Here is a 22,392-nt window from a genome sequence, read left to right as displayed (position 1 = left end):
GTTGCAATTGCTTTGGGTGTTTTTGTCGTGAAATCTTTGTTCGTGCCTATGTTCTGAATGGTATTGTCTAGATTTTATTCTAGGGTTTTTATAGTTTTGGGTTTTACATCTAAGTTGCTAATCCATCTTCAGTTAATTTTTGTATAAGGTATAAGGAAGGGGTCCAGTTTCCATTGTCTGCATGTGGCTAGCCAGTTTTCCCAGAACCATTTATTAAATAGGGAATCCTTTCCCCATTGCTTCTTTTTGTCCAGTTTGTCGAAGATCAGATGGTTGTAGATGTGCAGTATTTTTTTTAATTCACTTCTGAAATGCAAAAATCTAAGCTCATTGCAACCTCTGCCTCCTGGGTTCAAGAGATCCACCCACCTCAGCCTCCCAAGCAGGGAGTAACAAGGAAGCACAGGTTTATAACATAACTGATCAAAGCTTTTAGCAGGGTTGTTCAATCCATATTGAAACAAAATAAGATGTCACAGAATTCTTGAAGACAGGTAAATTGAAATTAGTCAGTTCACTCTTGTTATTTTTCTCCTTTGACTTAGCTTCACGTGGTCTAGAAATTCTCAAAGAAATTGTTTTTTTTTTTTTTTTTTTTTTGACACAAGATCTTGCTCTTTTGTCCAGGCTGGAGTGCAGTGGCGCGATCACAGCTCACTGCAGTTTTGACCTCAGAGGCTCAAGTGATCCTCCCACCTCAGCCTCCCAAGTAGCTGAGAACACAGCCACACACCACCACACCTGGCTGGCTTTTTGTATTTTTGGTACAGACAGGGTTTTACCATGTTGCTCAGGCTGGTCTTGAACTCCTGAGCTCAAGCAATCCTCCTGCCTCAGTTTCCCAAAGCATCAGGATTACAGGCATGTTTTCTTTCCCATTCCAAGTACTTTCTGTCTTATTTGCATACTCAAGAAATCCTCTTCACAGTTGTCCCTGTTTCTTTATCCAAATGTCTTCTCAGGAATGCCTTCATTGGAAGTAGCTGTGTGTGTGGTTCAGTGTAAGCGTGGGAGTGTGGGTGTGGGTGTAATAACCATATTGACCTAAGCAGGCATCCAGTCTCAGATGTCTTTTAGAACATTATCACCTATGGACTCTCTTGGAATGATGGTCACAATGGAGTTAGAAATGTAAAAAGAATTTAGGAAAGAGGCCAAAACAGAAAGAATGCTGCCAGAAATCACCTGTACAGAGCAATGAGCTGACACTATGAAGATAGGTCAAAATGCAAAGAAAGTAGGAAGTAGGAGCAGTACAATTGCAAAGCAGGTTGTGAGCATATCACAAAAATTATGGAAATAGATCATATCAAAGGGGGCAATGTCACAGAGTGGCAAAGGGAACAAAGAGAATGCATTGACCACTGTCTCAGTACTTAGTGCTTGGGATGTAGTAGGTGATTAATGCTTCCTGAATGAATGAAAGAAGGCTAGGTAGTGAACCCTGAGAGAAGGCGGCTGCTGAGCCTGTGACTTTGTAATACAGGGCGCTGTAACCAGGAAGTTGTAAGAGAACATTTCAGGAAAAAAACCTAATGAAAGAAAATAGCAGAAAATAAGAGCTTTGTTTATTATCTGCAGAACCACAAGGGACTCAAGAACTAGCATGAAATTTTAAAATGGGATGAAAGGTAGTTATCAAAGAAGCATTAAGGCCAAATGAAGCTATGCTTGGGTTGTCTGATAAGATAAAATGTATGTGAGAAGCCACTGCGGAGATGGGTTAAAATGTGCAATTTTGCAGTAGAGCATTAAGTGCTCTTTAATTTCCTTGGCACTTGGTGCTTTCGTTTTTTGTTTTTGTTTTTGTTTTTAACAAACTGAGGTACAGCTGACAGCTCCAAGCTTGGATCAGAACTGCCCCTTTCTGTGAAAGGAGCTCCTTGCTTGTATCTTACTCAAACCAGTTGGTTTAAGGTCAGCTGTTGATTTTCAATCAACATCTAAACTTCTGCAAGTGAAACATCATTGCCCAAGAGCCAAAATATATGCTGCAAAACCACTGCACAACATCTATCTTCTTCACGCAAAACTTGGCAAATCTTAAATGTCCCATACTTCATGAAAAGAAAAAAAAAGCCAGGTGTAGTGGCTCATGCCTGTCATCCCAGCACATCGGGAGGCCAAGGTGGGTGGATCACCTGAGGTCAGAAGATCGAGACCAGCCTGGCCAACATGACAAAACCCCATCTCTACTAAAAATACAAAAATTAGCTAGGCAGGTTGGTGGGTGCCTGTAATTCCAGCTACTTGGGAGGCTGAGGCAGGAGAATCTCCTGAACCCAGGAGGCGGAGGTTGCAGTGAGCTGAACTCCCGCCATTGCACTCCAGCCTGGGTGACAGAGCGAGATTCTGTCTTAAAAAGAAAAGAAAAGAAAAGAAAAAAGAACATAAAACTTTTATATTTATATGATTTGGGCTATATACACAAATGCACATTCATTACAGCTTTAAAATTACCATCTTTGATGTCCCAGTGCTGAACATAGGGAATATGTATGCTCTTCTCAAAATTAAATACAAAGTGTGGCTTAACTTCCATATCCCTTCTCTTAATAGTAACCACTAGATTATAAAAGGAATCTTACTTTTCTAGTGTATTTTAGTAGAATATTAAAATCAAATCCATATGTGGGTTTATGACAATATGTAAAAACAAAAGATAAATGCTTCAATTGTGATCTTTTAATGTAAAAGTATTGAACTTAAAAATACTTTGGGACATAAAAATCAGAAAATAAATCTGAAAATTCAAAATCATGTATTTAATTTTAAGAGTATCTGAATTAAATGACCAATAACAAATATACTATTATACTTCAAGTAGCATGGAATATATGTATTTTGTAAAAAGTTAAACGAATGCTGAAAATAGTGTAACTTTTAACTGTCATGGTCTTTGTTATGAGATTTCTGCCTGTTAAATTATGCCATAGCCTTAAGGGGGGACATTTGGGGCTATGAGTGCCCTGGGTCAGGTCTCCTTTGATATGAACTTGGAATAGCCGTCAATTCTTCTAGCACTCAAAGCTACATTCACTGTAGAAATAAATGTCAACGTTGCCTCTTGATTGGAAAGTAAATCTCCTGATAAACATTAGCACAGAAAACTAGGTGAATTCAAATTGTCTTTAATGTCAAAAAGAATTCAGTCATAAACCTCTAAATTCCCATCATTACTATTCTCTTCAAGGGCACAGCTATGTTTGCTGTGGCCCTGAAACTCCTCACTCTGCACCCTCCCATACATACAAACCCACACAAAGTCTCAAGCAAATGAGGTTGGAACTGCAGTTTGATCTTCATTTATCTGACCCAAACACCCAGGCTCTTTCCATTGTTCCACACTGCAACATTTCAGAGTAGCCAAAAAAATGGACAACATTATCATAAAACTTAAAAAAGAATTTTTGATGAGAAAAAATATTTAGGACTCACTGTTCTATACTACTGAAATAGCACTTTAAAATTTCTTAGTAAACTTGGGAAGCTGATAAGCACATTTAGCCAAGTATATGATGCAGAAACTGAGTGATAGAGATGCCCTATACCATTACAATATTTTGCAAAGCTAAGATCATTAATAATATGAATATTAGCAGGTAAGTTATTGCTGAATTGCTGGTCCCACTTGAGCTATAAAATGAGTCCTTTGTGTACCACCTCCCAAAGAGGGACACTGTTAGTATAGGCCCAGATGATCCATTCTTGTTTACCAAACGCCCATCTTTCAGCACCTAAAGAAAAGGTGGGAAAAGTACAGTCAGCTTTCTTAACATACAAGTTAAAAGCAAAGTAATCATTTTGAAGCCATCCTAGATATAATATATAGTCAAGTCATTCCTGATTGAGGAGGATGCAGCAAGTAGGCCAGGCAGGGGACAGCCATTTACTATATAATGAAGATTAAAGCAATTCAAGACGGCCCAAGATTTTAGTTTCAACAATCAAATGTAACCGTTAATGGAAAGTCAAAATCAGCAGCAGCAATTCATTGAGTTCGATTATGTGCAAGACAATCAGGAACCAGAGAGGTATACATCACATCCTTCCCTCAAGAAGCTTAAGAGCTAATGGTGAAATGGAGTGGATTCTAAACATAAAGAGAGAAGTCAGTTTATCAGTATATCAGAGAAGAAAACAGGTAAGTGCTTAGGAGGTCTGAGAAGAAAAAACTGAACTGGTCTATTACACAGAGTGGGACACAAGCTGCCAGAAACCCAAGCTGTTAGGAATCTCTTTCTAGGGCTGTATGGCGAAGACATTGTGGGGAGTGGACATTGAATCAGCAAAGGCTCATTCTGAGACAAAAGTGTGTGTGACAGGTCAAGGCAATGTGAGTTCTCATTCTAGATTGTTTAGAACCGGTGGTGTGCTAGAGCTAGTGGTGCACAGGCTCATGAGAACAGATTGTTAAAGTTCCAAGAAATTTGACAGCTGGCTGTTAAACACTACATTCCCCCACTCCCCGCCTTTTTTGAGATGGAGTCTTGCTCTGTCACCCAGGCTGGAGTGCAGCGGCACGATCTTGGCTCACTGCAAGCTCCACCTGCTGAGTTCAAGTGATTCTCCTGCCTCAGCCTCCCCGGTAGCTGGGATTACAGGGGTGTGCCACCAAGTCCAGCTAATTTTTGTATTTTTAGTAGAGACAGGTCTTCACCATGTTAACCAGGCTGGTCTCCAACTCCTGGCCTCAAATGATCCTCCCAACTCGGCCTCCCAAAGTGCTGGGATTACAGGCGTGAGCTATCAAGCTCTGCCAACAGATCCATTCTTGAAGCTGATCATGGTGGGAATATTGACACAATGAAAACTGGCAAATTCCATAAATCAGGGCTTTTTGTTTTCTACCTCAGGGAAGGAATTGTTGAAAGTTACATCACACCACTGGCTACAGCTGAAGATTAGTGAAGAAGAGAAGAAGGAATATGGTCAGAGGAAGGTGGAGCTCAGATTGTGAAAAGCATGAATGACTAGATCTAGCCTGAAGCCACAGTGGAGTCTTCACAAGAGAAGAATGTGTACAAAGCAATTGAACAAGAATAGAAGGAAACATGAATAGACAGTCAATAAACAGAAAAGAATAAAAGAAAATGAACCCATTAGTTGCGGAAATGGAGTTGGAATGGAGAAGAAATTGAAAATTGGGAAATTGGTTGGAGTGGAGAATAAATTGAACATTGGGAAAATAGATGCTTTATAACTGGAAGAAGAAAATGACTAAATATTCTAGAAGATAATGATTGTGCTTTACTGTTCACAAAGTGCCTTCACATGCATTATCATATTTGATCCTCACCAAACCAGTGAGGAAAATATTCTCTTCTATGAGTAGGAAATTCAGGGGTTAAGTGACTTTCCCAAGGTTATCTAACTAGTTAGTTACAGAGAACGGACTCTGTCAGTGTTTCTGATAATACACCAGAGTTGCTTAAGGTGCTAAAGCAAGATGTTTCCACATTTGTGGCCATGGTCAGTAACACCACCCTTTTTACATAAAACTAAAGTGGTGGTGGGGGTTGAGGATATGCAATAAGTGTGTTGAAATCTCTGCCATAGTGATCCTCTAAGATAACGTGTAAATATTTACGGAGAGAGTGTGCATCCATCAACAGAACTGAGAAACTACTCAAGAAGCCATAATGAGCATAACTGATGTAAAACACTTGCCATCTTCAATATTAAGACTGCTCTCTCTAAAAACAACATATTCACAGAAGGGCCATGCCCTTCAAGGTCTCTAGAGAAAAAAAGCACTAAAAAAAAAAACAAGAATGGCCGGGTGCGGTGGCTCAAGCCTGTAATCCCAGCAATTTGGGAGGCCGACATGGATGGATCACGAGGTCAGGAGATCGAGACCATCCTGGCTAACATGGTGAAACCCCGTCTCTACTAAAAAATCTAGCCGGGCAAGGTGGCGGGCGCCTGTAGTCCCAACTATTCGGAGGCTGAGGCAGGAGAATGGCGTAAATCCGGGAGGCAGAGCTTGCAGTGAGCTGAGATCCGGCCACTGCACTCCAGCCTGGGTGACAGAGCTAGACTCCGTTTCAAAAAAAAAAAAACAAATAAAAAACAAAAAAAAAAAAAACAAGAATGGGTTATTGGACTTTCTGGCTCTTTTTGAGAAAAGTAGGCACCTTGATCCTACATGGTCTTTAGATCACCAACCCTAAAGAGGAGAAACACATTGCCTCAGGCTTCCGTGGCTTCCTGGAAATCTTTTCCAAGAATGCCCAACTCCTTTTGTTTTAATTCTGCGCTTACAAAACAAACGGATCTATCATTTGTACTTTTGAGGATATTTGCCAATGAAGAGTCTCCTTGACATACAGTTCATTGTTCCCAGCTAAGGGAACCTAATTTTTTAAATAACAAGTTGGTGTTCTCGCTTATCTATCTTGCAAGTTTGATTAGTACCTGTTCCTTAGAACCTGATGAACTTCAGTGAAAGTCATGCCACAGAGAATCTACACTTGTAAAATAAAGACCTGCCTCACCCTCACCATGATGCTCCCTCCAAGGGACTGCAATTCCAAAGACCCTCCCTGCCAGCTGTCACATGCCTCTTTCATCTCTTTTTTGGTGTAATACAATCTATATCTAATTTCCTTCTTCTGCAAATGGGCTGGAGCAGGTGAGACAAGATCCAAATGATGATTATAGATGCCCAATTTAAACGGTAGGTACTATGCCCCCCTTCCCTCCTTTCTTCCATTCAAGAAGGAGCCAGAGATGGGATACAGCATGACAAGTTCACAGAATCATTAAAAGTACCTACTGATACCACACTTACCCTGATGTAATTATTACACATTGCATGTCTGTATCTAAATATCTCCTGTAACACATAAATATATACACCTACTATGTACCCAAAAAATTAAAAACAAGGCTGAGCATGCCTGTAATTCCAGAACTTTGGGAGGTTGAGGTGGCAGATCACTCGAGGTAAGGAGTTTGAGACCAGCCTGGCCAATGCAGTGAAACCCCATCTCCACTAAAAATACAAAAATTAGCTGGGCGTGGTGGCATGCACCTGTAGTCCCAGCTACTTATGAGACTGAGGCAGGAGAATCGCTTGAACCCAGGAGGCAGAGGCTGCAGTGAGCCGAGAATGCATCACTGCACTCCAGCCTGAGCGACACAGCGAGACTCCATCTCATATAATAATAATGATAATAATTAAAAATAATAAAATTACATTTTTTTAAGAGTTGAGATGTACAAATACTATGGAGTTAAGCACTTAAATGTATATTCTCTTGTATCATTCTCTAACTCTTCTTAACTTCCTGAAGCCATTTGGGATGAAATTTTTAAAAGAAAGAAAGGAAGTAGCTATGGAATACATTATTTACGTTCTCCAACTCCTCATGCACTATCACCATCCACCTTCAAACACTTATGTGGTTCAGAATAAGAGTGAAATCATATTTCTGGCTTTGGATCTTTAAAATCTAATTTGGAAAACTCTAGCATTTCTTGTCCTTCTCCCATGGATGAAGTGGTTTTATCAGGTGAATGTTCAGTCCTACTTTGGGACAATTCCTCAAAGAGAAAGATTTCTGTGAGTACAAGACATGGAAAAAGTGTCAAAGTAGTACCAGAAAATTAGATTGTGTGCTCAGTTTACATGTTCAGGCTTACAGGATATAATGCATCAATATGGCTAGACCCTATGTCCTCCTAAGTTTACCTTGGTGACCCTGATTTACCTCTCTCATTTCCTTGAAGTGACCTAAGATAGACATTTATGTCAGTCCAGCCACCTTTTAGCTACTGGATTTTAGCCCCAGATTCCTTGCTATAGATCTAATCATGATTTTCTGTAGTTGGCACTTCAGCTTTTATTCTAGCCTCAATTTGCTCATGAGATTCTACCTAAACAGGTTCTATGGCAGCAAAGGATTCCTGATCTTTGGATTTTATAGCCTTAAGGCTATACCATATGTTAAATTGTTGGTTTCACAGAATTAAGTATTTTTGTAAGTATGATATATTCCACTCTGATAACACAGCAGATACAGATACATGACCATAAGCAATCTGCAATTTTAAAGACTTTGATACTTGATGCCTTGATGGAATTAACTTGGACCCTATGTTATAGGCCATGCAATGATTTCACCCTAGTTACTGAAACCCTGCCACTGTTTACCACAATTCAGAGAAGACATCAATATTCAAACCACTGGAGTATGTGTATATATGCGTGTATGTGAGTGTGAGCAAGTGTTGTATATTAACAGATATCAGCCTGCAAAGTCATAATTCTTATTTGAAGACAGCTTAATTTGTGAATTAATTAGCTACAGTCACTATAATTTGTGAACAAATGCTAGATGCAGTGGTGCATGCCTTTAAGTCTTAGCTACTCAGGAGGCTGAGGCAGGAGGATTGCTTGAACCCAGGAGTTTGAGGCCTCAGTGAGGTATGATCATGCCACTGCACTCTAACCTGGGTGACAGAGGAAGACCCTGTTTCAAAAAAAAAATGTGAAATAAATATCTGATTTTCTGTTTGTCTTCACATGTAACAAAAGGAAATTAAAAATCTATAAATAAACATTCTTCAGTGAATGGTATCTCAAACTCACAGTTCAAGGTATGTTCTTTATTATGTTCTTCCAATGAAGTGTCATCATTTTATAATTAGTTGTTATAAATTGAAAAAATGATCACAATATTGTCCCCTCCTTGACCCATGTCCTTTTGCCATATGATTTTATAGCTCTTCCCATTGAGAGGTCTGAGTCCTTTATTTCCCTACCGCTTGAATCAACCTTGCTCATGTAACTTCCTGTGTTGATGCAACATTTGCAAACACGGTGCAAGCAGAGACTTGCAAAGAACTTGCCCATTGTGTTTTTTTTCTCTTGATGCTTCTGGACTCATTAAGCTAACATGTGAACAAGCTCAGGTTTGCTGAAAAATGAGAGACCACAGGGAGAGATGGCCTTAATAATCCCAGCTGTCCAGGACAAGGCAATCGCAAACTGATCAGTCCTAGTCAACCCACTAGCCAATGGCAGACATAATGAGCCCAGCCAGCATCAACTGAGCCTATCTCAGACCAGAAAAACAGCCTAGCTACACCAAGTTCAAATTGCCAACCCACAGAATCAGGGCTAAAGAAATGGTTTTCAGGAAATTTGTTACACAGCAGAAGTTAACTGGCAGAGTGGCTATAGCTTGTTTTACTTGACTTCAGAGAACATATAAAATGAAAATACTCTTATAAAAGTCCTCTTACCTCAAATTTTCCAGGTGACAGATGAATTTCGGTAAGTAGCACTTCAGGAAAAACATACTTTGTTCCAAATGTGCCACTGAGGGAGAACATTTCAAATCTTGTAGAAGCGGTTTCTACTGGCCGTCCACAAGTTGTCAAATTAGCAGTTTTGCACTTCAGCATTGTGCAAACCTATGTGGAACAAACGCAGATAAAACACAATGCCTTACGTCAAAGTTACTTGTACCAGAAATGTTGCCTTAGTTTTTAACCACGTGAAGCAAACATTATCTTTCTCTGAAAAGGGATTTGGATCATGTTTCTTATAATTAACTACTTTATTAAAAATGGCAAGTGATTTGAGAATCAACCTACTTCCTAGATAACAAGTGGATTAAGAGAAAGAAGTCAGTTTAGAATTAGAGTTAAACCATTAATTTGTTATGTCAGATGATGGCACTGAGCTCAATGAAGTGGAGGTCTTTGGGTAACAATAGTACTGAAGCTGAAAGGATATTAAATTTTTTCCACCCTTGAATCACCTCTCTTTCCAATACTTTTCTTTACAAGAAGGCAGTGGGCACGGAGTATAATAGGAAAATACAAATTCAGAGCCAACATTCTATAAAACGTTTTCATCTTTAAAATTTGTCGTTCGAAAGCAATACAAGGCCAGATGTGGTGGTTCACACATGTTATCCCAGCACTTTGGGAGGCCAAGGCAGTCAGATTACCAGAGGTGAGGAGTTCGAGACCAACCTGGCCAACATGGTGAAACCCCGTCTCTACTAAAAATAGATCCAGGTGTGGTGGCATATGCCTGTAGTCCCAGCTACTCGGGAGTCTGAGGCAAGAGAATCGCTTGAACCTGGAAGGCAGAGGTTGCAGTAAGCCGAGATCATGCTACTGCACTCCAGCCTGGCGACAGAGTGAGACTCTGTCTCCAAAAAAAAAAAAAAAAAAAAAAAAAAAAAAAAAAAAAAAAAAGCTGTACAAAGACTAGGATACCTGATTAGAAGAGAAACTAAAATAAAAGTAGTATTCCTATTTACTGTTAGTTTTGCAAGTGAAAATAAGACTGTTCATAATTCAGATATGTTGGCAAGCCCAGTTAAGGAAGTCTTCTTGATGTTCACCAAAATAGGCTGGTTTATTAGTCAAATAGAAAGTCATCACGGTTTGGTTAATAATTTTTTAAATATGCTTAAAGCAAGCAATAAGATTATACTTAATTCCCATTGCAAATATTTTATCCCAGTGTATGTATGTGTATAAATGCACGTGTGTGTGTGTGTGTTTGTGTGTGTTGTCATCAATGCATGGAGTCAAGCCAAGGAAAAGCACCTGGTTTTCTGGAACAAATATAAAAAGTTGACCTGGAATTTACCTTTCACTTTAACTCCCTTTCATTTGAACTGAGATTACCTGCCAGTACTCTCTTCTCCTTCGGCCATGCAATCCTGCAAAAGCTCCTAGAACGTACACTTCATTCTCTTCTTTTTGTAACATTCTGTAGCTTAAATGACAGCAAAGCTCCTTTTGACAGACTGTAAGATTTCCTGCATTTTCAAAAAGTTCTGTGAAGTTGAACCCGTCCCGGGAAATAAATCCCTTGAAGGTGTTTTTCTGTACTGGAAATGGTTTGATAGTGGTGGCATAGGCACTCCAATTCACAGCTGTTGGGTGGGCAAGCGAGGATAGGGGGTGTGAATCCACCTCCGAAAGGAGGAGTTTTCCCAACTCTGTCTTCATGTCATAATGATACACTTTGGGACCGTTTGGTGCATAAATACCACTTCCTGTGAATGAAAGACAGGTCTTCTAAACACAACACACACACAAAACCAGCACCGCCAATTACCCCATCAGAACTGAGCATGTGATCACGCCGCCATATTAGTCACAATGAGAGAGCATGCATACGTCTAATCACACTGAACACCTAACTACTTCTATTCTCCATTGGAAGAGATTAAAACAAATATTCCTTGGTTTCAATTAAACCTTAAATATAATCGCATTATTTATTAGCATTATGGAAAATTAAACCAACTAAAAAAATCTTTGTAGTCAGGAGTTCCTGAAAGGTGGGGAAAGGGAATACAAATTCTCCCCTGTTCCTCATTGTGGTGGTTTTCAAATATATCCAAACATTCCTTAACACTCTTCTTTCCGGTGGGAGGATCTAATTCCTTTCCCCTTGAATGTGGGCTGGACTTAGTGACTCACTTCCATTGAACAGAACATGGCAGAAGTGATGGTGGGTAACTAGTCATAAACAGCAATATGGCTTCCTCCCTTTTCTCTCTTGTCCCCTCTCTTTAATTGCTCTACAGGAAGACAGCAGCCATGTCATAAGGATATGCCATGCAGCCCTATGAGGAGGCAAAGGGAAAGATACAGAGGCTTCCATGGCCACTGAGGAAAGTAGAAGCTGGGTAGCGTTTGGCAAATTACTTGCACTCTCTGTATCTCAATTTTCTCATCTGCAATATTGGGATGACACTATCTATCTCATGTAATTATTGTAATAATTAAGTGAATAATACACATAAAGGTCTTAGTATAACCATAGCTTATAGTCAACTGCTAGCTTTTTTTTTCTATTGTGAAACAATGACAAACACGGTAAGGAGTTCCGACAAAGAAGCAAAAAATTAATACAGGTCATATCTGAGGCATTCATTTCTCTGCACTTAAAAATATAAGATGAAACCTAACCTGGTCATGAATTACCTGTCATATTTAAGCTGACATGATGTGTATTGGCCGCAAGAAGATTAACTCCCATTCCCATTGCCCAAGCTGAATGGAATTCAATAGCTGTCAAAAGGGGCAAAACATTCATCCAGGCTGTGGGAAACAGTATGGTGTCCACATGGAAATCTTTCACCAGGGTAACAGCGGGATCATAGAAGAATATATCAAAGCACGTGAAAATGCCAAACCTTCCAAATGTGGTGTTGAAAGTCACCAACTCCGGCTTTTCAGGGGCATCAAACTGATGCTCAGAGTACAGGTGGTACTACAACAAATGGATAGGAGAAAACTAGTAAAGCCTTGTTTATTGAAGAGATGACTCATAAAAACCCTCCAAGTTGGTAATAGATTTGGCTATGGTCAACTGCAGGGAATCTCCTAGGAAGTGGATAAATCTGGCAATTGGAAGGAAATTTCTAAGGAAAATGTGGAGGAATATGTAACTTATATCTATAGCATCTCTCTCATCTCCTCTCTCTCCTTTCTCTCTCTGTCCTTCTCTCTCAGTTAAGAGCAAAATACCTCCCCGTAAACCCCAAAGTATATAAGCTTCTTTTAATTTATTTTATTTTTCTGAGACGGAGTTTCACTCTATCACCCAGGATGGAGTACTGTGGCATGATTTCGGCTCACTGCAGCCTCCATCTCCTGGGTTCAAGCGATTCTCCTGCCTCAGCCTCCCGAGTAGCTGGGATTACAGGCACATGCCACCATGCCCAGCTAATTTTTTTGTATTTTTAGTGGAGACGGGGTTTCACCGTGTCAGCCAGGATGATCTTGATCTCCTGACCTCATGATCTGCCCTCCTGGGGCTCCTAAAGTGCTGGGATTACAGGCATGAGCCACCACGCCCACGCCCAGCCCTATAAGCTTCTTAAAAGTTAAAAGACACGCATTATTCTTCTTTGAATCCTTGGTACCTAGAAATGTAATATTAATAGATGCATAATAAATATCGTTGAGTCAGGTTAAAGATGCCATCTCTCTCTTTAGTGTCCCATCCAAAGTAATCTCAGTGACTCTTACCCACCTTTCAAAATTACCATAGAAAAGAAATGTATTTAATTCCCCTGATTCCTTCCAGGTAAACTAAAAAAAAATTTAGTCGAATATAATAATTGGGGTCAACAGTTAATAAAATGGTCTGCAATATAGGAAATGCTGAGGGTTCAGAAAGAGTCTATTAAAACCTCTCTAAATTTATTTTATATCTAAAAAATAGAAAAGAAATTGAACTTTACTATTATTTTAAGAATTGACAGGCCAGGCGAGGTGGCTCATGCCTGTAATCCCAGCACTTTGGGAGGCCAAGGCAGGCGGATCACTTGAGGCCAGGAGCTCAAGACCAGCCTGGCCAACATGGTGAAACCCCGTCTCTACTAAAAAATCCAAAAATTAGCCGGGTGTGGTGGTGTGCACCTGTAATCCCAGCTATTCAGGAGGCTGAGGCAGGAGAATGGGTTGAATCTGGGAGTCAGAGGCTGCAGTGAGCTGAGATCGTGCCACTGCACTCCAGCCTGAGCGACAGAGCCGGACTCTGCCTCAAAAAAAAAAAAAAAAAAAAAAAAAAAGAATTGATTGACAAAGGTATTCTGATTAGGTTCACATATGTCAGAGGTCATAGGTTACAAACGGTCCCTGAGTTATCCTCATGGAACAGTGAGAGCCTCTCTACTTAGACAGGGTGACTGTAGGTTCTTTGCTAGTTTGTCCACATTCAGTGCACTGTGCCATCCTGCACGTTACAGAATGGAAGAATAGCTTTGAATGATTACTGCAAAGAAACTGCATTGAAAGATAACACAAACAATGCAAACAATCTCCCAAGCAAGAAAATGGAAGCAGTGACATTTCTATTTTTACTATGAGACACATTTTAAGAAGAAAGTGAAGTGCAGCGATATATATGAAAAGAAGTTGTCAAAATCCACAAAATGATGAAGAAAGCATTTTGAAATTGTTGTACTTTATAAATACACACACAAGAATACATATATTGAGGACTTAAGTTAACAATTTTTTCCAATGGGGGTCCATGATCAAAATAATTTGAAAACCATTGGTTTAACATCTCTCCTGTTAATTAATTTTTATATTTTAACTGAGACTGTCAGGAGATAATTTCTTCACTCCAAGGATTCTGAGGCTACAATTTAAGATGCTTAGAAAACATCTGGGAGTGGAGAAGGGACATTCACACTGCCTGTACATCACACATATCCATTCAAAAGGCCAACCTTCTCTCCCTACCTAGTTTAGTATCAAATTATGACTTAAAGGTTATTTTATTCTTTTTTTCAATTCAGAGTTTAAAGTAAACATTTATGGTTTGAGCTTAAATCTATAAAATGGCAATTAAATTAGCTGGTGTAGAAAATAAGGTATTTTGTGATTTGATAGCAAATTAACTTACACGAAGTTGAGTCATACAATTTTGAAACATCTTTATGCCATTTCAATATTAAATAGTATTTAGATTATGGTTGTGCTCGGTGGTTTATACCTCTAATCTCAGCATTTTGGGAGGCCAAGGTGGCAGGACTGCTTGAGGTGAGGAGTTCAAGGAAAGCCTGGGCAATGTAGTGAGACCCTGTCTCCAAAAAATATTTAAAAATTAGCATGGCTGCACATGCCTTTAATCTCAGCTACTCGGGAGACTGAGGCAGGAGGATCACTAGAGCCCAGGAGTTTGAGGTTAACAGTGAGCCGTGATGGCTCCACTGCACTCCAGCCTGGGCAACAGTGAGACCCTGTCTCTAAAAAAAATAATAAAATTATTGAAATAGTGCCCAGATTATAGCCACCTTAGTATTTGTTTTATATTAAAATTATTTGTTTTATATGTGCCAAAAGTTTATCTCAATCCTGGACCATTATGACACTTTTTTTTTTAACAGCTCTCTGTCTACATGATTTTCCAGAGTAGTTTTTTCCAAAGTGTCATTTTCTTTTTTCTTTTTTCCTTTTTTATTTTTTTGAAAGTCTCCCTCTGCCACCCAGGCTGGAGTGCAGTGATGCAATCTCAGCTCACTGCAGCCTCCACCTCCTGGGTTCAAGCAAGTTTCCTGCTTTAGCCTCTCACATAACTGGGACTATAGGCATGTGCCATCATGCCCAGCTAATTTTTGTATTTTTTAGTAGAGATGGGGTTTCACTATGTTGACCAGGCTGGTCTCAAATTCCTGGCCTCAAGAGATCCACCTGCCTCAAGCCTCCCAAAGTGCTGGGCTTACAGGCATAAGCCACCACGCCTGGCCCAAACTGTAATTTTCTTTAGTGCCCACTTTCTAAAACAAAACAAAACAAAACAAAAAGCCTTTAGTAATATTGTATCATACAGGGAATGAAAGTCAAACTCCTAAACCCAGCATCGACCACTCACCACACGCTCTGCTTTACACATCCGCCCCTCTCTTACCTTATGGTAACGTGCCACGAGTTTTCCTTCTGTATTATACACCACATTGGTATTGTATTGAAAGTAGCCATTGGGAGGACATGTGGAATGACGGGAATTACATGGCTTTTTGTCCCCCAAATTTGCCAAGACATAGATAGAGTTGCTCTTGGCCAGGCAGCTGAGTCTTGCTTGCACTGGTGTGTGACCAAATCTAAACCAAATTATAATTAAGACATTTCAATTTTTAAAAAATATTTTAGTCACTTCATACAGAGACAATAGCAACTGTAACCACTTCGGTGGAACTTAAGTCAGTACAAAAACTACGCATAAAAATATCATACTTTAAAAGCCACAGATGATGACTTACACTTGATGAATACTTCCCACACCATATCTGTTGCTCCAGAAATTCCTGCCTCATCAAGGGTCTCCTCTCTACTGAAACACCCTTTCAGCATGAATATCCTTTAGTACCTCCCATCTTTTTTTTTTTTTTTTTTTTTTTTTTGAGACGGAGTCTCGCTCTGTCGCCCAGGCTGGAGTGCAGTGGCCGGATCTCAGCTCACTGCAAGCTCCGCCTCCCGGGTTGACGCCATTCTCCTGCCTCAGCCTCCTGAGTAGCTGGGACTACAGGTGCCCGCCACCTCGCCCGGCTAGTTTTTGTATTTTTAGTAGAGAGGGGGTTTCACTGTGTTAGCCAGGATGGTCTCGATCTCCTGACCTCGTGATCCACCCGTCTCAGCCTCCCAAAGTGCTGGGATTACAGGCTTGAGCCACCGCGCCCGGCCAGTACCTCCCATCTTTAAAAAATAAAATTAAAACTCCTTTTGACCATTCCAAACATGCCTTTCCAAATACTGCTTTAATCCTCAGCTCTCTCTTAAAGCAAAACTCCTCAAAAGATCAGTCCCCCTTGCCGTTGCCAGTTCCTCCTCTCCCATCCTCTTTTAGAGCATTCCAACTTTTATCTCTATCACCCAAACTCTTACTAATGCCACCAGTGACCCCCACATTTTACCTGATCTCATCTTGACTTTTCAATAGCAGTTGGCACAGTTAATTACACATCTTTCTGGAAACACCTCACTTTGTTGGACCCACCCTCTCATTTTCCTGTTTATTGGTTGCTCTTCTTCGACTCTTCTGCTGGTTCCTCCTTTTCTCCCGAGTCTAAACACTAGAATTTCCTAAGGCTCAAGCCTCATACCTATACTCTTTGCTAACTCACTTCCACAGGGGAACTCATCATGGTGTTTAAAACCATCTATATGCTGACGTCTGATCTTCTATCTCCAGATATAATTTTGTCTTTTCATGCCAGACTTGTCTATGCAACCTCCAGGATGACAGTAGGACTTAGATTTTTAATATATATTAGAAGGTTTCTAGATAACCATTTCCCAGGAAAATTAGCTTTGTGAGCCTAGGAAAACACAGTTTCAAAGCATAAGATCTTATGATTCACTTGAAAATACATGGTGAAATCTTTCTGCCTAGGAAGCAACTCTGGGATGGAGAGACTCTATGACACTGAAAGGGTGTCCCCTCAGCAGAGGACTTGGAATGTATTCCTAACACAATCCACTGTCTACTTCAGAAATTAAGTTGCTACTTGTATCTATGAGATCCTCTTCCCTTAGTTTTTCTTGCAGTAATACGCTATTTACATATTTTTCGAAATTTAATAAAGATTTTTAATCACAAACGATTGTTAAATAGTATCTAAGATTTTAAAATCTGATAAATATTGAGATAAATATAACCATAACACATACCACATATATGATAATTCAAGAGCAATCATTTTGCTTTGGTGAACATGCACGTTTTAGAGAGTTACTTTTGTACAAAAGACTAAGATAGTTAAAATACCTGCGGGAGTCTTGACAAGGAATCCAGTTCACCTGAGGGTCTGGGATATCCTCCAGATAAGGGAAAACAGTTTCCCTGGTAAATTCCCATCCATAAAGTGCATCTTCTGGAGTCACAATGATTCGAGCACCCTGTTCAAAACAAGTGAAATAAAAATGATTTTTCCATGTACAACACAGACAATTCAACCCTCTCATCTTCCACCAGTTCCCGTGCCCCTCGTATACATTATGATTAGCAGAAATAAGAGAATACCTGCTCGGCTGCCTGCTTGATCGCTTTCTCCAGAATGTCTATATTCTTGTTCATGAGATTCAAGGCATCTTCCTGAGAAACGGGTGTTTTTGTTTTATTTGGCAAAATGACAGCATGTTCATACACTGCAGCTATAAAACTGTCCTGAGTACCAACCTGCAGGGTTATTAGGGCAAAAACTGCCACAGAGGTTGGAAAAGAGGAAGTGACCATGGCCAAGGTTTAGTGATTTCTGAAAGTAAAAATAACATTCACATAGTCTTTACAGGGGGAAGAATGTTTGCATAACATGTGGCTGCCAGTTACTGGCCTTTTACTCTATTATCTTTTTTTTTTTTTTTTTTTTTGAGGCAGAGTTTGCTCTGTCACCTAGGCTGGAGTGTACTGGAGTGATCTCAGCTCACTGCAACCTCCGCCTCCCAGGTTCAAGCGATTGTCCTTCCTCAGTCTCCCGAGCAGCTAGGACTATAGGCGCACACCACCACACCCAGCTAATTTTTGTATTTTTAGTAGAGATGGGGCTTCACCATATTGGCCAGGTTGGCCTCAAACTCCTGACCTTGTGGTCCATCCATCTCGGCCTCCCAGAGGATTACAGGCGTGAGCCACCGCACCTGGCCTATTTTATAATCTTAAAGAACACAATATGTCTGACCACTTTTAAAGAAAGAAAAATTGCAGTTCATTTAAGACAATCAGAAAGTATTACAGGGATTGAACAGCATGTACTATTAAGATTTAACGTTGAATTTCCAAAAGACACCCGAATTCAAATATAGAACAATTCCAGCTTTTATTAGTAGAAACTCATAACTAAATTAACTCTCATGTAAAAAAATCACATCACAGCAAATATCTCATTTATTAAATTTTAAAATTGACAACAATTTTTGGTTCTGTTGAGTCACTAACATCATGTTTATTTTTAGATGAGGGAAAAAAATTAAATACTAACTACTAAGAAAATGTATCACAGAACAATATTGAGAACAAAATTTACCCAAATCTACACTCTGACTTACTTATTGCTGTTAAGGACTGAAAACCTGTGCTCCAGAAAAGCAGAATTTTGTGACTGGTTTGTTCATTGCTGTATAGTTAGTGCCTATAGCACCAATACCCTCAGGCACCTAGGCCAGAGGAGGAATCTCTGCTCAGGGGCCCCAGACCTCAGGAGACTCTACTTCTTTCCTTCTTTCTCTCTTTCACCCTTCCCTCCCCCTCCTCCCCCTCCTCCTCCTCTTCCTCCTTCTTCTTCCTCCCTCCCCACCCCCTGCTTTGGAGGAAGATGCCAAGGAAGGGGAAGTGTCCAGGACTGGTGATAAAGATCATCTGAGTTGTAATAAAGAGAAGATGTAACTTTCATTTTTGTTAGCAGCAAATGACAACAATGAGTTTAAAAACAATGCTAACAGGTCAGATGCGGTGGCTCACGCCTGTAATCCCAGCACTTTGGGAGGCCGAGGCAGGCAGATCACCTGAGGTCAGGAGTTCAAGACCAGCCTGGCCAACATAGTGAAACCCCATCTCTACTAAAAACACAGAAAGTAGCCGGACGTGGTGGTGGGCGCCTGTAATCCCAGCTACTTGGGAGGCTGAGGCAGGAGAATCACTGGAACCCGGGAGGCAGAGGTTGCAGTGAGCTGAGATCACACCATTGCGCTCCAGAAAAAAACCTTAACAACAAATATAGGATGTGATCTTGGATGCCTTCTTAGGACATCAATATTCTCCCTTCCCCAGGCCCAATCCTACCAGATAAAGGGTTTGTTTTATGTTTATCCAGTCCTTTGGTAAAAGTCACAGAAATGCTTTTAGACAGCATAGAAGAGTAGGTACAAATAAACAAAGTTTATTCTGTGCTTCATTTCATACTGAGGTAAATTCTTTGTTAAGAATGGAACCTAGGGGCTATAAATAAGATCTGCTCATATTTTCTGCTTTGAATAGAAGTTTCTTTTTTTTTTTTTTTTTTTTTGAGACGGAGTCTTGCTCTGCCGCCCAGGCTGGAGTGCAGTGGCCGGCTCTCAGCTCACTGCAAGCTCCGCCTCCCGGGTTGACGCCATTCTCCTGTCTCAGCCTCCCGAGTAGCTGGGACTACAGGCGCCCGCCTCGTCGCCCGGCTGGTTTTTTGTATTTTTTAGTAGAGACGGGGTTTCACCGTATTAGCCAGGATGGTCTCGATCTCCTGACCTCGTGATCCGCCCGTCTCGGCCTCCCAAAGTGCTGGGATTACAGGCTTGAGCCACCGTGCCCGGCCCTGAATAGAAGTTTCTATTAAAGGAATAACTTTTCTTATCTCTATAGAGCAGAAAACTAAAAATAATTTCAGGAAAAATGGTTAAGCCCTTTTGTGGAAAATGCAAAGGGATAGATGTTTTTATGAATTTTTAGCAGATTGTATAACAGACTTAGTATACAACCGTACTACATAGTGTATATATAATTAGTAAATTAGCATAGGTGACTGGTATATAATAGATTATGAGTGCCGTTAGAGTTTAGAAATCATGTAACCCAAATGCCCACTTATTACAGGATAGCAATCTGAGGCATAGAGAGCTAGAGTGACAGAGCAGGATGTGCCGCTTCTCATTCCTGATTCCAGAGTCTTTCCTTTATACCCAAAACAGCACACGTGTCTATCCTCTGTTTTAATGTCTGCAACTGAGTGTCTGAACACTCTTGCCTTTGGGGTTATTTTTTGGTTTTTGTTTTTTTGTTTTGAGACAGAGTCTTGCTGTGTTGCTCAGGCTGGAGTGCAGTGGTATGATCATGGTTCACTTCAGCCTCCACCTCCTGGACTCAAGTGAGTCCACCTCAGCCTTCCTAGCAGCTGGAACGCCAGGTATGCACCAACATGTCAAACTAATTTTTGTTATTTTTGTAGAGAGGGAGTTTTACCATGTTGCCCAGGCTTGTTTCAAACTCCTGGGCTCAAGCAATCCACCCACTTTGGCTTCCGAAAGTGCTGAGATTATAGGTGTGAGCCACCGCAGCCAGCCACTCATGTTTTTTAAAGAACCCAATTCAAAATGATCACCTTAGGAAGACGTGCTATGTGCTAAAGAAATTTCTGATGCAGTTGATGCCTAATAAAAACAACAAAGCTCTTCCATCTCCGTAAGTACAATTTTGGCCATGACCTACCTTCATTGATCTAGTATCACCAATTAGTAATACTTCCTTGTCTCTTTTGCTTGGAAGTAGTCAGGTAAGCTGATGAGAAGGAGTTAACAGTTTTAAAATTTTGGCAGTAGAAGTGGGGACAATCATATCTGTTATTGTGTTCCCAAATCTGGATGTTTTTCTCTGTCCTTGGTTGTAAAAGGTAGAAATGATGTTGATTAGAGTTTTGTTTTTTTGTTTATTTGTTTGTTTGGCTAACAGGGAAAGGGAAAATCACTTCTGATATAAAATCAAGATGACCAAATTCCCTCCTTTGTTTTTTATTTGCAGCATCTAAAAATTGTCTCATAGAATCTGAGAATCTGAGTAACAAAGGTAATTGCAAAAAAGAATCAGAAGTTAGTAAATTAAGGAGCAATTTAAATATAGGAAAATCCCTGAGATGTAAAGAAAACATTTGCCATAGAGGTCATTGATATTGTTTTAAATCTTCAGAAGTAAAAAACCAAATCCAGGACATACAATTTCAAGAGTTGACTCTTCATAAAGATGATTGATCAGATAAGGCTTAAAATTTTTAGTTTAACTGAGTTATAAGTTAAAGTAAGGTTATTTTTGCCACAGGAAACATTGATTAATTGTAATTTGCTGTTAAAAGAGCCTGCTTCCTAATTTGTCATTTTGTGATTAACGAACTTAGCTAAAAGGGTAAAAAGTTAAAAGCAATTAAAAATTATTTGGTCAAAGAGTCACTATAAAAAACAGTAACTGGGTGGGCGCAGTGGCTCATGGCTGTAATCCCAGCACTTTGGGAGGCCGAGGCGGGCCAATCATTTGAGGTCAGGAGTTTCGAGTCCAGCCTGTCTGATATGGTGAAACCCAGTCTCTACTAAAAATGTAAAACCTAGCTGGGCATGGTGGCAGATGCCTGTAATCCCAGCTACTCGGGAGGCTGAGGCGGGAGAATTGCTTGAACCCAGGAGGCGGAGGTTGCAGTGAGTCGAGATTGCGCCATTGCACTCCAGCCTGGGCGACAGAGTGAGACTCTGTCTCAAAAATAAAGAACAAACAAGCAAATGAAAAACAGTAATAGCTCAAATATTTGTTTCTAATTGTGAATCTGATCATCTGTTAGAATAATATTCAATTAGGCTAAGTTTTAAGTCAGTAATTTTAAAAACCTCATTTTTTTCCCACTTTCTCAAGAGTAAGTATAGAGGTGTAGTTTCCACTTTGCACCACTTCTTTGGACCTCTATTTCTCATCTAAACATTTAGGTAATCATACCTGGTCTATCTCCTAAAGATGTATGAAAGTCCTCTGTAAGACTATGATGCAGATGACAATAATTAACAAAAGTGAGTGACTATTTAGTAATATAATATCCTGACTGCTTAATATTATTTCATTGTTAGACCCACAGAACTACTGTTGTTCAATTAAAATTCTAGTCTATTTGGATGACCCTGCTGAAGAACTACTGGAATGAAATGGGGTTGACAGGGTACCTGCATCAACTCCTGATTCATGCTAAACCCAGTGAGGTAGAAGAACCGCAGTGGGGTAGCAAAGGCAAAACAAGAAAACCAAGGAACTCAACCCCAGGAAGGAGAGGAGCTGCTCCAGGCTCTGACACTGGCTGCTGGACTTACTGTTCTATACCTTCTCCTGGATGCAAAATGACAAGTGAACTGAGAAACAAAGAGTGGGAAATAGCATGTATCATTATCAATGACATTCTC

The 22,392-nt window shown here is 40.1% G+C and overlaps 1 protein-coding gene across 1 annotated transcript; it reads right to left on the bottom strand.

The window, feature by feature from the left end:
* Positions 1–3,115: 3,115 nt before the first annotated feature.
* On the bottom strand, positions 3,116–17,753 carry VNN2 (vanin 2). Its single transcript, XM_030928623.1, has 7 exons — positions 17,522–17,753; positions 17,267–17,397; positions 15,410–15,602; positions 11,968–12,256; positions 10,657–11,030; positions 9,253–9,423; positions 3,116–3,737 (listed from the first exon to the last, which is right to left on the bottom strand). Exons 1-7 carry the CDS (start codon positions 17,732–17,734, stop codon positions 3,546–3,548), a joined length of 1,563 nt encoding a protein of 520 aa, XP_030784483.1. The 5' UTR covers positions 17,735–17,753; the 3' UTR covers positions 3,116–3,545.
* Positions 17,754–22,392: the final 4,639 nt, after the last annotated feature.

Source organism: Rhinopithecus roxellana, chromosome 4, assembly GCF_007565055.1.
Source record: "Rhinopithecus roxellana isolate Shanxi Qingling chromosome 4, ASM756505v1, whole genome shotgun sequence".
Taxonomy (NCBI): Eukaryota; Metazoa; Chordata; class Mammalia; order Primates; family Cercopithecidae; genus Rhinopithecus; species Rhinopithecus roxellana.
The sequence above is the reverse complement of the archived record's forward strand: the minus strand, read 5'-3'. Positions and strand labels throughout refer to the sequence as shown.

Bases quoted from the DNA above. Each gene is read 5' to 3' on its own strand.
- VNN2 (XM_030928623.1), bottom strand. From the start codon at position 17,734: ATGGTCACTTCCTCTTTTCCAACCTCTGTGGCAGTTTTTGCCCTAATA. The intron at 12,257-15,409 runs GTAAGAGAGGGG...CATTTGTTGTAG, and splicing joins TCGTGGCACGTTACCATAAG to TACCACCTGTACTCTGAGCA. The intron at 3,738-9,252 runs GTAAGAGGACTT...CCTTTTCTTTAG, and splicing joins TGTCACCTGGAAAATTTGAG to GTGCTGAAAGATGGGCGTTT.